The sequence below is a fragment of the Ovis aries genome, chromosome 13, assembly GCF_016772045.2.
Source record: "Ovis aries strain OAR_USU_Benz2616 breed Rambouillet chromosome 13, ARS-UI_Ramb_v3.0, whole genome shotgun sequence".
In the NCBI taxonomy this organism is placed as follows: Eukaryota; Metazoa; Chordata; class Mammalia; order Artiodactyla; family Bovidae; genus Ovis; species Ovis aries.
The window spans coordinates 9,932,102-9,949,139 of NC_056066.1; the positions used below are offsets into that span (position 1 = coordinate 9,932,102).

The window sequence follows — 17,038 nt, forward strand, 5'->3', positions numbered from 1 at the left end:
ACTTCTCATATCCAGCTCTCTACACACAACCACTATTAACTTCTCACACCAGGTTATATCTGTTACAATTAGTAACCTACGCAGAGACATCACTGTCACTCAAAGTCCACAGTTCACGTTAGGGTTCACGCTTGCCTATTCTATGGGCTTTGACAATGTATTAAGTCAGGTACCCACCATGACAGTGTCAAGCAGAGCAGTTTCACGGTCTTAAAAGTCCTCTGTGTTCTGCCTATTAATTCTTCCCCACCCCGACCCTTTTGCTGGGTCTGCGGTTCTGGCTTTTCCAGAGCGTCCTATGGTTGGACTCATACAGTACGCAGTCTTTTCAGACTGGCATCTAAGGCTCCTCCATGTCTTCTCAAGACTCGATGGCTCATTTCTTTTCAAGGTCAGTCATATTTCACTGTCTGGATGTACCACAGTTTATTTATCCAGTCACCTCCAGAAGGACATCTTGATTGCTTCCAAGTTTTAGCAATTAGGAATAAAGCTGCTATAAACATTCATGTGTGGGTTTTTGTGTGAACATATGCTTTTCACTCATTTGGGTAAACACCAATGATTTCAAATGCCAAACTGTATGGTCAGAGTGTGTTTAGTTTCAGAAGAAACTTCCAAACTGTCTTCAAAAAAGTGGCGGTAAGGAGTTCCCGTTGCTCCGCCTTCTCACTGGCATCTGATATCCATGGAGTTTTGGATTTTGGCCGTTCTAATAGATGTACAGAGATAGCTCACTGCTATTCCAATTTTGCATGTCCCAACGGACACATGATGCTCGCAGATGTCCCACCTATATTTGCCATGGGTACATCTCCTTTGGTGACGTGCCTGTTCGGATCTTCTCCCTGCTTTTTAGTTGGGTTTTTCATTTTCTTATTGTTGAGTTTTAAAAGCTCATTGTGTGTTTTGACTGAGTCCTTTATCAGATGTGTCTTTTGCAGATATTTTATCCCCAGTATGAGGTTGGCATTCTCATGCTCTTGGCATTGTCTTTCTTAGAGCAGAAATTTTCAATTTTAGTCAAGTCCAGCTTATCAACTGCTTCTTTTATGGACTGTGTCTTTGATGCTGTATCTGAAAAACCACTGCCACACCCAAGGTCATCTGTGTTTCCTCCTGCATTATCTTCTAGGAGTTTTAGTTCTGCATTTTACAAACAGTCTGGATTACTGTAGCTTTTGAAGCCTGGGTGGTGTAGGTTCTCCAACTTTTTCTCCTTCAATATTATACCAGTTATCCTGGGTCCTTTGGTTCTCCATACAGACTTGAGAATCAATTTGTCCATGTCCACAAACAACTTACTGAGGGATTTCACTGAAACCACAGATCAAGTTGGAAGACCTGATCCTCTTGACAATACTGAGTCTTCCTATCCATAACCATAGACTGTATCTTCATTGGTTTAGTTCTTTGATTTCTTTCACCAGAGATTTTATTCATCAGCGTTCTCTCCATATAGATCTTATACATATTCTATTAAATTTTTACCGAAGTATTTAATTTGAGGTCCTAATGTACATTCTGCTGCTGCTGCTGCTGAGTCGCTTCAGTCGTGTCCGACTCTGTGTGACTCCATAGACAGCAGCCCACCAGGCTCCTCCGTCCCTGGGACTCTCCAGGCAAGAACACTGGAGTGGGTTGCCATTTCCTTCTCCAATGCATGAAAGTGAAAAGTGAAAGTGAAGTCGCTCAGTCGTGTCCAACTCTTCTCGACCCCATGGACTGCAGCCCACCCGGCTCCTCCACCCATGGGATTTTCCAGGCAAGAATACTGGAGTGGGGTGCCATATTCTATTGTGTTCTTAATTTCAATTCCAATGTTTCATTGCTGGTATACAGGAAAGTGATTGTTCTTGTATCCTGCAATCTTGTCATAATTGCTTATCAGTTTCAGGAGATTTCTTGTCAATTATTTTGGATTTTCTACAGAGACAATCATGTCATTTGTGAGTAAGAGCTTTATTTCTCCCTTCTGAATCAGAATAATCTTTCATATCCTTATCTTATTGCATTAATTAGAACTTTGTTTAATTTTAAAAGTAAACTGTAAGTCATACAGCAACTGGAATGTAGCAATTTTTAACAGAAGAATTTCTAGGATCTGCTATGTACCTGGTACCTATCCAAGGATTTTACATGTATTCTCATTTAACTTTCATAACCACTCTATGAAGTGGGTATTATTAGTGTTTCCATTTTATGGATTAAACCCCATGGACTATGGGCTACCAGATTCTTCCATCCATGGGATTTCCCAGGCAAGCATACTGGAGTGAGTCACCATTTACTTCTCCAGGAGATCGTCCCATATCAGGGATCAAACCTGAGTCTCCTGCTTGGCAGGTGGGTTCTTTACTACTGAGCCACCTGGGAAGCCTGACTGCTCTAGTACTTTCAAGAAAAAAGTCTGAGAAATTTCTCAGGTTCCTATCTCCAAAAGTAGTGGTTTTATTCTTGAAAACTTTATTATTTTAGAGGATTCCCCTTGTTTTCATTAATTAGAGTTACTCCTTGAAATGACAGACTATAAGATGGTTAGCAGAAATGTTTCAAGCAGATGATAACATTTTCTGAAATTAGTGACCCAACATGCACCTCTCATCAATCAACAAAAGCAAAACAAAAACTCATCTACTGGAGATAATACAGGCAGATTTTCTGAGAATTCAGTTAAGGTGAGGCATGTGTAAAATCTCACGGGAGACTGAGAATTCCATTAGATGTCGATTCTGCTGTCTTCAAGTAACTGAAGAGTACAACGGGAAGTTTGAGACATAAACGTACCTTTTGATACAAGCGAGAGAGTAACAAGGGTCTTAGAAGAGGGGCAAGTGAAGTCTCACAGACATTCCAGAACAAAGTGTGCGGCAGACCCAGCTTTGCGTCAGGCTCAGAGTGTGTGAGGGCTGAGGAGGTGCCTGCCCTGAAGACACTCTAGTGCAGACTGAGGCTTTGCCACTCACTGGCCACACAACCTTCTTTGTCCTCCTCAAGACTTAATTTTTTCACGTGTAAAATGGGGATGATAATAACAGAAGCCCTCAAAAACTGGCTGGCGGAGTAAATGGCATGATGTACGAAGCATTTCACTCAGGCCTGGCACTCAGTAACAAACACACAGTGAATGGGAGTCAGCTGTAGTACTGTGTGAAAGCCTGTGGAACTGCCAACATTCCACCATTTTTGACCTACAACAATGGCAGGTTCGACCCAACGGCAACGGTATCTGCCTTTAAGCGGAGTACTGATAACAAGCACCTTTCCACTCCAGATAAACGCATCAGACAGAGTGAAGCAGTCATTTCCTGGTACCTCCACAACCTTCTCTGCTGGGCAGTAGTCTGCGTTACTAGAAGGGCTGGGGGAGCTGGGCAGCGTGTCTCACAGGGAGAGTTGCTATCAGAACCCTCCAGCTGCCTGATGGCCGGCTCTGGCAACGACATGAACATTTACGCTGACCAGTTCCAGTGGGGCCACAGTGGGAGCAACAGGGAGATCCGCCCACGGGAGAAACCTCCAGAGACTATGGCTCTTGGAGGAAGAAGTGCTGGGTGGCATTTGAGCATGGGATGCAAAGCAGTAACAGGCCAGATTCTCGAGGTATAAACCAGAGTGGGCCCCAAAACTCTGGATGGGTGGATCCCATACAAGTCTGTCAATAAGAGTGAGTTCTGGAGGAGAAATTTACACTTCTCCACATGGCATCACCTCATCCTGACTCACTCCTGCCTTTTTCTGGTGCTACATACTCTGACCCTCATGGCTAGCCACCACCATGGCTCTCTCTGTGGTGAGAAAATTAATCTCTGGAACATCTCATGACAGGCAGAAATTTCTGTTGCTACCCATCATCTTTACAATAATTATTTTAACATTTTTACAAGTAAGGCTTCCCTGATAGCTCAGTTGGTAAAGAATCTGCCTGCAATGCAGGAGACCCCAGTTCAATTCCTGGGTCTGAAAGGTCCACTGGAGAGGGGATAGGCTACCTACTCTAGTATTCTTGGGCTTCCCTTGTGCTCAGCTGGTAAAGAATCCACCTGCGATCCAGGAGACCTGGGTTCAATCCCTGGGTTGGGAAGATCCCCTAGAGAAGGGAAAAGCTACCCACTCCAGTATTCTGGTCTGGAGAATTCCATAGACTGCATAGTCCATGGGGTCACAAAGAGTCAGACACGACTGAGCAATTAAAAAAAAAAAAGTTATAAAGTAGGTGTCTATGTCTTTCATGCGAAAACATTTGACTTTTTTTTGCTGATAAACTCAAACACAAGGTCCCAATCTTGGATCTATTTTAACAGCAAGGAAGACTGAAATGCGATCAGATGCTTGCTTATGGAAGCATCCGTAAGTATCCAATGGCGCTGCTCTGTGCAGCTCCACTGGCCTGAAGAGGTTTGTAAAACTGTATTTCTGGATTTTGGAAATTGGCAGGTAATTCCTCTTGTGCAAACACTCTGTATGTTATGTTGTGCCAGTACAAATGTGTGCTACTGGAATCCATCTTTCTGCATGTTGCTTATGCATTTAATTATACCTCCAGTTAAAGTTTCATACACCAATGTAAACACGTGCTCTTAGAGGGAAAGAGATGGACTCATTCACCCTGATATTCTATGTAACACCTCAAACTATCCCCAATACTGGAAACTAAGTAAATGCATATTGAATCAAATCACATAGGAAATTCAAGGGAAAATAAATGTTAGTTTTCACATGAAAATCCACTAAGTCAGTGACTCTTGGTGTTAGACTGGAAAAAAAAAAAATCACACAATAGTTGCATGAAATTAACTCAAGATTCTCAAGTTAATTTTCCATTAAAGTGAAGCTGAATTACACACTCTCCTTGACAAGAACGTAATATTCTAAGACTTAACAGTCCACATGAGATGAAATATACTTAATTTAAAATATAAGCCCCTGTTTTGCTCCCAAGTGTAAAATCCACTCCATATGGACTAATGCCACAGACACAGGTAAACCACCATCACAGGCTTATATCAGCGGAGACGTTAACACTGAACTCTGTTCAGTGCAGAGATGTTAACACTGATGCTCAACAGCTGGTGGCTCAGTAGGGCTACATGGTTAAGCAGAGACCCTGGAAGAACGAATATGGGTTCCACCTGGAAGTACCAAGAATGAAAGGGTGCCCTGAACTTTGCTCTGGCCCTGGAAGCTAGAGTGGAAAGACAGGAGACCCCGAGAGCTGGGCTCACAAACGTGCAGCACACACACGCCTGCTCTGCGGTGGCGCGGCTGGCACCGTGTGTGTTTATTCAGAGCTCTGAGTAAGCTGAGATGACAACAGCTATTTCCTGCTGGTTTACAAACTCGTTTTCATATACTGTCATTCTGCACAGGTTTTAATTAAAGACAAGTCTAGATAACTGAGGTGGGTAAGGCTTCAGTAAAGAAAACCATCACTAGTTCTCCTGTGAGCTTTACATTGCTTGTATGACACCATTAAACCTTTACAAGAACTTGGCCAAGCAGGTTCACCGCGATAATCTCTACTTTGAATGTAATAAACTCTTCAGTTGGGGCCACCTCATAGGATGATTTTTAGAGCTCTGCAATGATCCATCCACACCTCAGCTGTAACAGTTTCCGGATCGTCTCAAGCACAGTATAATTCTACAGTTTAGTTCACTGGTCTGTAAGCATGGCCACACCCTGAAACTCATCTTTCCTTAGAGCATTCAGGATCTTAAAACCCCAGAATGCCCCACCTCCTCATGGACCACAATCTCCTGGCCTCCAATTTCTCCACGGTCCCCACTCCCCATTTTGGCTTTCACTGGAACCTCCAGCCTCTGGACACTGCCCTTGGTTCACTGGTGTTCACTGCACTCCAAAGGCAGCCACTTTAAATTGTGCCTCTCTCAAGTGAATGAGAATAATACTGAAGTTTTATGCAGAATTTTACAATTCAGAAAGGGCTAGCTCAGGCCTCCTCTTATTTCATTTACAAAAAGTCTTATTTTTTAAATTCCTCTTACAGGAGTGGCAGAGGGGACTCTGCAAGGCCCCCAGGAAGCCTGTTGACTGGAGTGAGCTTAATTTTATCTGCCGGCCTCAGTGGCTCAGAATGGCAAGAGAGCTGCCCACGATGGAAGGCCACCTGCTATCATGCCCTAGCACGGACACCCTGCCTCAGTAGTATCGTATGCCAATGAAATAAGCAGCTCTATTCTACAAAGAAAAATGAACTATATAAAGCAGTCAACAATGCATGCTGGCAGAGAGGCAGTCAGAAAAACAACAGTTGTGTTGAACCGAAGTTTTCCATGTAGCTGGCTCCAAAGACGAAGTTAAAGTAAGTCAAACAAAACCTAACGTGACTAAAATAGGTATGTGTCTTTTTGCTTCCAGCATCTTGAAAAAGCAACAGCAATGCAATACTATAAATCTTCAGTTAATTAATTCAAGTTTTTGGCAGCAAGCTTCATACCCCCATCCTGCATTGCGTACCATCTGTCTACGTGAATATTCAGTTCTCACCCACAACCTGCTTCCTAATCCTTGGAATAAATGTATCTCCTCAAAACCCAGGAAAACGCCCTGTTAGAGCGGAGGGGGTGGTGAGGGGAAGGCCTTATATTTTAAATAAACTGATCTCATTACTTTACAATCTGCTACTGCCATCTCCTGCGTTAACGATTGGCAGCACCTTCACATCCGTGAACCGTTAAGTGTTTAAGAGGAAGACTTCTCACTGGTCAATCAGATGGCACTGCACACACAGAAAGAAAAGCTTAATTCTGTTACCTCTAATTGACTTCGCCTCTCAGCAATCACACGTTCATCCTTGTTTCCAAATAGTTTCTTTGGAGGGAATTCAAGGGTCGCAAGCTGAAATACATATTTTATAAGAGATGGATTAATATCACATTTATGATCTTCGGGCCATTATGATATTTATGACATTATTGATATTATTATGATATAAATATTATGATATTTATGATCATTATTAATCTATTATTTGGAATCTCTATCACGGGGGGGTGGGGGTGGGAAGAGAAAGAGGTTAGACGTTTCAAGATGGTAGGTCCTGCCTTGCTTGGCCACTAAACAACTGTATGACTTCAAACAGACCAGGTGAGGCTCCACCAGGCTCACAACAGAAGCAGGAGGAGGGGCCTCAAAGGAAGGATGGACCTGAGTCTCAATGTTTGGTCCCAGGTACAGAGTAGAGATGGTGGTTCATAAGTTCCCTTTTTTAAAACACAAGTTTGTTCTTCTTTTAGTCCCCTTCTTAAACTAGAATTATTTTTGTGTTGAGACGAAGTTTGAAAACTCAACAAGCACACTACCTGCATAGTTTGCAAGAGAGTTTTTAGACCCTTGCTGTGGTTCTTTCAACTTTCCATGTGGACTTTTCTCAGCTACTACTGCTAATGCAGACTGCTTTTGTGAAAAGGAAGACTTCTCTTTCAGTCTTTCACCTTGTTTCCTAAAGAAGAAACATTTAGAATTTGTTGTAGCCAGGTCTTAGAATTTCACAGGTATTATTCTTAAGCTTCTTTTCTCAGAAGGAGAAAAATCAATAACAGAAAGGTAAATTTTCTAATAGACTCCAGGTTCAATAAGAACTCTCTAATCTGGTACAAACCTGACCTGCTCATGTGGCTTTGGCTGAATGAATACTGAGCAGCAATAATTGCTGATGTTGATGAAATTCACTTTTTCCTTCCTCCCTTCCTTGCCCTGTCAGGTTCAGATACATTGAGATGCCAATGAAGCATTAGGGAGGGAAAAAAAAAAAACACCTTTCTCCCACAATATAGGTCACAATGTGCCACAAAATTCCTATTTCATGCATATGCAAATCTTGGCTGGTTTACATTTATATTTCCACAGTGGGAATCAAAAATTAAAAACTAACATCTGTATATATATATATATATATATATATATGGCTTTGAAAACTTAAACTTAGTATCAAAGGAGAATATACATATACAAAAACACACACATCGGAAGTAAGCATGTGAATTTTCAGCATCTCAACACACTGCAACCACCACCCAGATAAGGAACAGAACATCCCCAGGAGCCCAGTCACCCCCAGTGCCCCCTTCCACTGCCCCCACATGCCCTGTGGAAGGCTGGTGTTAGCCTGACTTCTAACAGCATGGCTTAGTGTTTCCCATTTTTGAACTTCATGCAAACAGCATCACACAGCATGACCCCTTCTGCATCTGTCATTGCTCTGCCTCATGTGTGTGAGGTCCACCCCGTAACCACGTGCAGCAGTAGCTGGCTCAGTCCTGTGGCTGAACATCCCACTGGTCTGTTCAGTCTGTTTATGGGACATCTGGCTAGGTTCTGCATTTTGACCCTTAGGCACTGTGTTGCTATAAACATTTTTTCTATAGGTTTCCTATACATTTCCTATAAACATTATGCAGGGAGTCCTGTTGGTCATAGTCTTAGAGGTGGAATGCAAGTGCTCAGCGGTATCTGAAATTATCAAACGGCTTTCCCAGTGTTACTACCGACACTCCCACCAGCAGTGACTGCAAGACCAGATGGCTTCAGATCCTCGCCAACCCCTGACGCTGTGGTCTTTCTCATCAGGGCAATTCTGATGGGTATGCCATGATTTCTGCTGTGGTTCAGACTGACATTTTTCTAACGAGCTGCGATGTTGAGCATCTTTTCGCATGCTCATTGACCATATGGGGAGTGCCTGTTTAACTCTTTTTTTATTGGTATAATGCCTTTTCCTCATTAAGCATAATTCTCCTTTTTGATTCTTCTCAAGGGATCTGAAGTCTTTAGAGCTTTTTTTTTTTAAAGTTAGCTGAAGTCGTGCAGAAGTTTCCAACTCCACTGCTCTTTCTACCAAACCAGAGAAACCTTGGGGTGAGACAGGTGTGGGACCTCTTTCCCCTTTTCTCACCAATGTTTCAATTTGGTTGCTTACATCTGAAATCAGTTGAAGGTAAAGAGAAAGACCATGGGCATAAGACAGGCCAATTCTGAATCATGACCACTAATTAGCCAGCTAGTTTGTTTCTCTGAACCTGAGTAATCTCTGCTGAAAAAAAACAAAACAAAACAAAACAAAAAACCCTGCAGACAATGGTAGTAAATGTTTCCAGGTATATTTAGTGAAGCAACACCAAATGCACCTTAGCTACTCTTATTCTTTACTAGAGATCTGGTAATTTCTAAGAACGCAGCATGCCACATTCTCTGGTCCCCTCTCTCCATCTCTAGACTGGTGATGTGCCTTCAAGGAGCAAAGAGATTTCTGGAACCCTGCCTTCAATGGCATAAGCACACTTCCCATATGTTGCAGCTTACAGAAGACAGGTACTCAGAACGTGTCTTTTGGGCTCCATCCAGCCATGCTTTCATCTTGTACAAGTGTGTTCCCCCCTCAAATGCAGTGATGTTGAAAACTTGGCAAGCATGCTTTCACAGTTGGTTGTCATTTTCTTACATGGCTGATGAGATGATATGGTTTCTGTTGGGGAAATTCAGTCACACTTGCACACTCAATCAGAGCGGGTGCAGGGAAAGGACCTCAGGCAGATGAACCAGGTGGGAAGCAAGCATCTATATTTCCTCATGGTCAAATGGTAGTATGTACTCTATCCTGGGATGGAGGCTCACATCTTGCGCCATAATGATCCACCCTGTGAAATAACTGTGTATAAACTATGTGTAATACAGTTGCTCAGATTTTAGGAAGAAAAGGGCAACCTTAAACATCACTGAGGCACATAATCCTAAGACTATAATATTCAACCATCTAGCTTCATAGATAAAGAAACACAGAATTCAGTGACTTAGAAAAGTTCCATATCATGAGGTGGGCGAGTCAAGATGAGGAACCAGGACTGACTCTAGGTTTTCACAACAAGGCTGTAAAGGGTATCCACAGGGTACGGAAGGCCCTACTGAAGTCCTCAAGGATCAGGGATCCGGAGGAGAGACAATAACCCCTCCTCCAGAAAACTGAGGAACAGCTGCTGGCAGCGGCCAATAGGCCCACCAAGAGCTGTCCACGAACCTCAGAAGGGACCTGCACTAACAAGGGAACAGCAAGGTGATGGGTCAGTGACCGTCGCGGGGACAATGGGAACTGGATGGGGCTGGAGGCAGGGTCCCTGGAAGCCTGCCCTGGGATGATCAGCTCCTGTCAGCTGACTCCACACATAATAAAACTTCAGTGTTGGAGGGAGGGAGAGAGGGAAGGGGAGCAAAAGTTGCCATGTGAAGAACTGTCGTATGACATCCCTTAGATGTGGAATCTAAAAAGAAGAGCTACAAATGGGATGAACTAGTAAAACAGAAAGACACCACAGACTTAGAAAACGAACTAATGCTTTGCTGGGGGTGGGGTGGGGTGGCTCTATTTAAAATGGACAACCAACAAAGACCTATTATATAGCACATGGCAGGCACCCTGCTCAATCTTATGTGCTGGCCTGGATGGGAGGCGAGTTTGGGGGAGAATGGACACGTGTATACCTATGGCTTGGAGAAGGCAATGGCAGCCCCCTCCAGTGCTCTTGCCTGGAGAATCCCATGGATGGAGGAGCCTGGTGGGCTGCAGTCCATGGGCTCACTAAGAGTCGGACAAGACTGAGCGACCTCACTCTGACTTTTCACTCTCATGCATTGGAGAAGGAAATGGCAACCCACTCCAGTGTTCTTGCCTGGAGAATCCCAGGGACAGGGGAGCCTGGTGGGCTGCCGTCTATGGGGTCGCACACAGTCGGACACGGCTGAAGCGACTTAGCAGCATGCCTATGGCTGAGTCCCTCTGCTGTGTACCTGAAACTACCACAACACTGTGAATCAGCTGTACCCCAATACAAAATGCTTTTGGTGTTAAAATGAATTTTTTTTTTAAGTTGACACATGACTCATAACTCAACGTGCACGACCTGGTCCACATCCTTTCGGTGGGGCTGGGACATGAACAAACTGAAGGAGAAAGGCAAGGCTGTGAGGCAAGGTATTAAAGAAAAAAAGTATTGCCTCCATTAAAATAATTACATTTACATCAGAAGCAGCTCTCCAACCTCTTCCCTCTGATGGAATGGAAACTACCTCCATTTCTCCTTTTTAGGGAATCTTGACAGTGCTGTTTAAGCCTTGCCATCTATAAGCTCTTAGGTTGAATGAGATGAAATTGCCAATTTTAAAGTTAAAAATGGTTGACTATCAGCAATTCCATCAGGTTAAACTCCATATAAAACTTCTGACATTTTTAAACGACCACTGGGGCTATAGAACATACATTCCCAGCTGCTTTTACCTGCCAAGGGCAAAGGTTCTCAGTTGTGGGATTGTTGATCGGCTACATCTAAACCAATATTCTTTCAAAGGAATATTTTTCTTAGAGCACTCAAAAATAAAACAGAACTGGAAACATCATATATTTAAAAAATGCAACATTGGAACCTCCTTGGTCCAGGGGTTAAGACTCCAAGCATCCACTGCCAGGGATGTGGGTTCCACCCCTGGTTTGGGAGCTATAATCCCCTGTGCCTCCTGGCATGGCCAAAACAACAACAAAAAAAGCAGCGCTGAAACAACAGCCAAGGAACCGGGGAAACGGTAACAGTACAGGGCGCACCAAAGCCACCTAGGGGCCAACAGCTGTTGATTCAGAATGGATTACAGGGCCATTTTCAACATCAGCCCATCTTTTGAAAGGAAAAAGGCAGAAACGACCATCATAGTCTTTTCTCGGATTAGAGGAAAAAAAGGGCAGGAACTGACTCTTCATTCTCAGCATTATAAAAATCCTTACAATCCTTTGTATCTTTAATATTAGAAAAACCCTTAGAAGAATTGGAAATATGGAGTAGAAGAGAGGCCTGAGCGTTTCCTCTCTCCAAGTACGACCACCTCATTTCTTCTGAAGCAGAACAGCGCAAGCAATCCTCTGTAGGTTTCATTTCTGGACTATGAATTCTTTAAGCTGTCCAAATGTTTTTAAAATGGACAATTTACCAAGATAAAAAGAATCACTGGTCAGGACAAATGATGTGCCCGGGAGAGCTGAAAAGAGGGAAAAGAGTTCTATTGTGCAGAAAATGTTGCTGTCTGAAAAGTAGTATTTCCAACAAATTAAGAATACAAGTGAGGCTCAGAAAGGAGGTGACTGTCCCTGACTTTTCCTCTCATGTCCTACATACACTGACACATGCTGTTTACTTGTTTGGCTTCTCATGTTAAACAGAAGGTTGAAAGTAAAATCAATGATATTATCTGGATATTTACAATTTCTTCTCAAGTTCTTTATCGTTAGAATTTTTCATTTTTATGGCTTCATTTTTTTTTAATCTAGCACAGAGTCAAGTCTGATTTCCGTAAGAAACATTGTCAGGAACAGTAAATATCCATGAATGGGGGAGAGACTCCTCTTTCATTTCCTTTGTAACCTCTGACAAAGGAAAACACAGTGCCCTACATTTCTAAAAATTAATATTCCTGATGTCCTATATTCCTCACAACTCATATAAGTATTTCTGACTTGTATAAAAATGATCAAGGTATCTGGGATTCAGTAATAAGGAAAAAATAACTTTTTTATTTGTACAAAATTCTGTCAGAATCATTTTCTGCCAGAGTTAGCTTGCTGATTTCTACTAAAAAGAGTATGCTGGGATTTTTACTGCAATTGTATTGAAAGAACAGATCACTTTGGAAAGAAGTGACATCATAAAGTCTAGAGTTCACCATTCCATGAAACAAATTTTAAAAACTTCAGTTTCATAAAGAGCAAAAACCATCAATTTCCCCTTTTAACTTTCATGGAGAGAGTCTCATGTTAAAAAAACATGATTGCAACAGAAATACTCTTCCTACAAACCATAACATTTGACGGAACAGCTCTGGATAAAGACAGCGGACTAAAGCTTTTATTTGTTCCCCTTATTGCCTTCAAGAGCACCAAAGAGATGAAAAATAAAAGAAAGATTTCGACTGCAAAGTAGGAAACCACCAAGTCCATACACAGACCATGTGACCCCAGGGAGCCCAGCTTCCCTGCCGCCCCTCCAGGCTGGGGACCACAAGCCACCTACCAGAGCTGGCAACCAAACTCCTAGGTAGCTATTCCATGAAGCTGTGATTAAAGACTGAAGCTGGGGACAAGGATAAGGTGGGGGACACCCGAAGCCAAGGGGGGCAGTGGGGGCTGCTAGGGGAAAGCCCAGAGCTGCTCAAGGTGTAGGTGGGAGAACAGCCCAGGGGCAGACACCTGGCTTCACTGTCACAGGCGGTGACCCCACAGTCCCCGAAAACACCAGAAAACAAGAAAAGGTATGTCTCAATGTGAAGGAAAAAACTGGGACAAAACTTAGAAAAATTCCAGGCAAAGGTTTAGGTATATGGTAGATTGCTGCCTCCTTCTCCGAAGGACCTGTTCCCTCCTTGTCTCCATGATTCACTGGTGCTCCTCTCCCCCAAGTTAGCCTACATCGTAGCCAGATAAATATAAAACCACACACTAAAGCCTGTCTATCTCAGCGGCTTTCACATGACACATCGTGTCTAGCTTGCATAAAAATGACAAGGCATGCTAAAAGCCAAAAAAAAAAAAAAAGACTAGCAGTCTTTTCTATTCTATAAATGAGACTATTCTAAAGTGAAAAATGTTGACTGAAAAAAGAAAATCCAGTGACACCAAGCCCTCCTCCCCACTCCCTCTTCTTACTCAAAAAAAAAAAAAAAAAAAAGAGAGAAAGAAAAGAAAGAAGCAAGAAGAACTCAAGAGATGGAAGAAACAAGACAACAACAAAATAGTAGAAAGAAAGTCCCAGTAGAAGAAAGAAAAAGTTAGACTGACGACAATGAGAACACAGATGAGCTATCAGAGCAGGAAAAAAACAGGGCAAAATGACGTGTGCTAAAGGAAAGAAAGGCCTCCCCACGTGGCGCTAGTGGGAAAGAGCCTGCCTACCAAAGTGCCAGACAGATGAGAAGTCGGTCGATCCCTGGGTCAGGAAGATCCCCAGAAGAGGAAACGGCAGCCCACTCCAGTGTTCTGACCTGGGAAAACCCATGGACAGAGGAGCCTCTTTGGTCCACAGGATCCCAAAGAGCCAGACATGACTGAGAACAGTTGTAAGGGAAAGAAAATATGGTCCAAGAAGTTTCTAACTAACACAGAAATGTCTTTAAACTGCTGGCCACAGGTAGACATTCTCAAACAGATAAAACTCTGCTAAAACAAATCAAGGTGAACCTTTAATAAACATACTGGATGACCAAAAAAATTCAACCGAGGGATAGTACAGTCTAAGGTTCTAAGGAATGAAGAAAGCAAGATAAAGAACATGCTGCTTCATTTTAAACTCACAACTAGGAGAGAATTATGCATAATTTATGTATAAAAATGTACTATAGTTTGACAATATAAAAATAATAGAATTTTTAAAAGCAGGTAGGTGGGAGTAAATACACTGGGAGAATCTTATCTTTATTATAAGATCATTTGGAAGAGAGAAACACAATTGATAATTTATAAAATGGAAACACACCACATGAAAGCTAGTGTCTATCATTCCCTTCTCCAGGGGATCCTATGACCCAGGGATTGACCCTGAGTCTCCTGCATTGTCTGCAGATTCTTTACTATCTGAGCCACCAGGGAAGCCCCATTGTTTTAACAGACTAACAGGATTTTGTCAAGAGAACACACTGGTCATAGCAAACACCCTTTTCCAACATAAGAGATGACTCTACCCATGGGCGTCACCAGCCAATATCGAAATCAGATATGATTACACTCTCTGCAGCCGAAGATAGAGAAGCTCTATACAAATACCAAAAACAAGACCTGGAACTAACACTGGCTCAGATCATGAACTCCTTATTGCAAAATTCAGGCTTACATTGAAGAAAGTCGGGAAAACCACTAGGACTTTCAGGCATGACCTAAATCAAATCCTTTACGATTATACAGTGGAGGTGACAAATAGAGCCAAGGGATCAGAACTGGCAGACACAGTGACTGGAGAACTATGGACGGAGGTTCCTAACACAGCAGTGTTAGGATCATCATCAAAACCATCTCCAAGAAAAAGGAACTGCAAGAAGACAAAATGGTTATCTGAGGGGGCTTTACAAATAGCCGAGGAAAGAAGAGAAGCAAAAGGCAAGGGAGAAAGGGAAAGAAATGCCCAACTGAATGCAAAGTTCCAGAGAATATCAAGGAGATAAAAGAAGGCCTTCTTAAATGAATACTGCAAAGAAACAGAGGAAAACAACACAACGAGAAAGACTGGAGGTCTCATCAAGAAAATTAGAGATATCAAAGGAAAAATTCATGCAAGGATGGGCATGATAATAAAAGACAGAAAAGGTAAGGACCCAAGAGAAGCAGAAGAGATTAAGAGGAGGTGGTAAGAATACACAGAACAACTGTACCAAAAAATAGTCTTCCTTAATGACCTGGATAACCACAATGGTGTGGTCACACACCTAGAGCCAGACATCCTGGACTGTGAGGTCACGTGGGCCTTAGGAAGCCTTACTATGAACATAGTCAGTGGAGGTAATGGAATCCCAGCCAGGCTAATGCAATTCCAAAAGATGATGCTGTTCAAAGTGCTGAACTCAATATACCAGCAAATTTGGAAAACTCAGCAATGGCCACAGGACTGGAAAACGTCAGTTTTCATTCTAATTCCAAAGAAGGGCAATGCTAAAGAATGTGCAAATTACTGTACAACTGCACTTATTTCATATGCTAACAAGGTGATATGGAAAATCCTTCAAGCTAGACTGTAGCAAAATATGAACCGAAATCTTCCATATGAACAAACTGGGTTTAGAAAAGGCAGAGGGACCACAGATCAAATTGCCAACATTCACTGGATCATGGAGAAAGCAGGGGCACGGGAATTTCAGAAAAACATGTATCTTATGCTTCACTGACTACATAAAAGCCTTTGTGCAGATCACAACAAACTGTGGGCAATTCTTAAAGAGATGGGTATACCAGACCACTTATTTGTCTCCTGAGAAACCTGTAATGGGAGTCAAGAAGCAACAGTTAGAACCAGACATGGAACAACGGACTGGTTTAATATTGGGAAAGGAGTACAATAATGGTGTATATTGTCACCCTGCTCATTTAACTTATATGCAGAGTTCAGTTCAGTTCAGTCGCTCAGTCGTGTCTAACTCTTTGCGACCCCATGAATCACAGCACACCAGACCTCCCTGTCCATCACCAACTCCCGGAGTTCACCCAAACTCATGTCCATTGAGTCAGTGATGCCATCCAGCCATCTCATCCTCTGTCATCCCCTTCTTCTCCTGCCCCCAATCCCTCAGAGCATCAGAGTCTTTTCCAATCAGTCAACTCTTCGAATGAGGTGGCCAAAGTATTGCAGTTTCAACCTCAGCATCAGTCCTTCCAATGAACACCAAGGACTGATCTTCTTTAGGATGGACCGGTTGGATCTCCTTGGAGTCTCCAAGGAGGGACTCTCAAGAGTCTTCTCCAACACCACAGTTCAAAAGCATCAATTCTTTGGCATTCGGCTTTCTTCACAGTCCAGCTCTCACATCCATACATGACCACTGGAAAAACCATAGCCTTGACTAGACGGACCTTTGTTGGCAAAGTAATATCTCTGCTTTTTAATATGTTGTCTAGGTTGGTCATAACTTTCCTTCCAAGGAGTAAGTGTCTTTTAATTTCATGGCTGCAGTCACCATCTGCAGTGATTTTGGAGCCCAAAAAAATAGTCTGACACTGTTTCCATCATTTCCCCATCTATTTCCCATGAAGTGATGGGACCAGATGCCATGATCTTAGTTTTCTGAATGTTGAGCTTGAAGCCAACTTTCTCACTCTCCACTTTCACTTTCATCAAGAGGCTTTTTAGCTCCTCTTCACTTTCTGCCATAAGGGTGGTGTCATCTGCATATCTGAGGTTATTGATATTTCTCCCGGCAACCTTGATTCCAGCTTCTGCTTCTTCCAGCCCAGTGTTTCTCATGATGTACTCTGCATAGAAGTTAAATAAGCAGAATGACAATA

General features: G+C 42.7%; 1 protein-coding gene across 1 annotated transcript in view; it reads right to left on the reverse strand.

Annotated features, from left to right (window-relative positions):
* KIF16B (kinesin family member 16B) overlaps nucleotides 1–17,038 on the reverse strand; it is a 300,304-nt gene that overhangs the window by 25,956 nt on the left and 257,310 nt on the right. Inside the window, exon 25 of the mRNA XM_012188149.5 lies at nucleotides 6,778–6,861. Coding sequence (XP_012043539.2) covers nucleotides 6,778–6,861 — 84 coding nt within the window. The remainder of the gene's footprint in view (nucleotides 1–6,777; nucleotides 6,862–17,038) is intronic.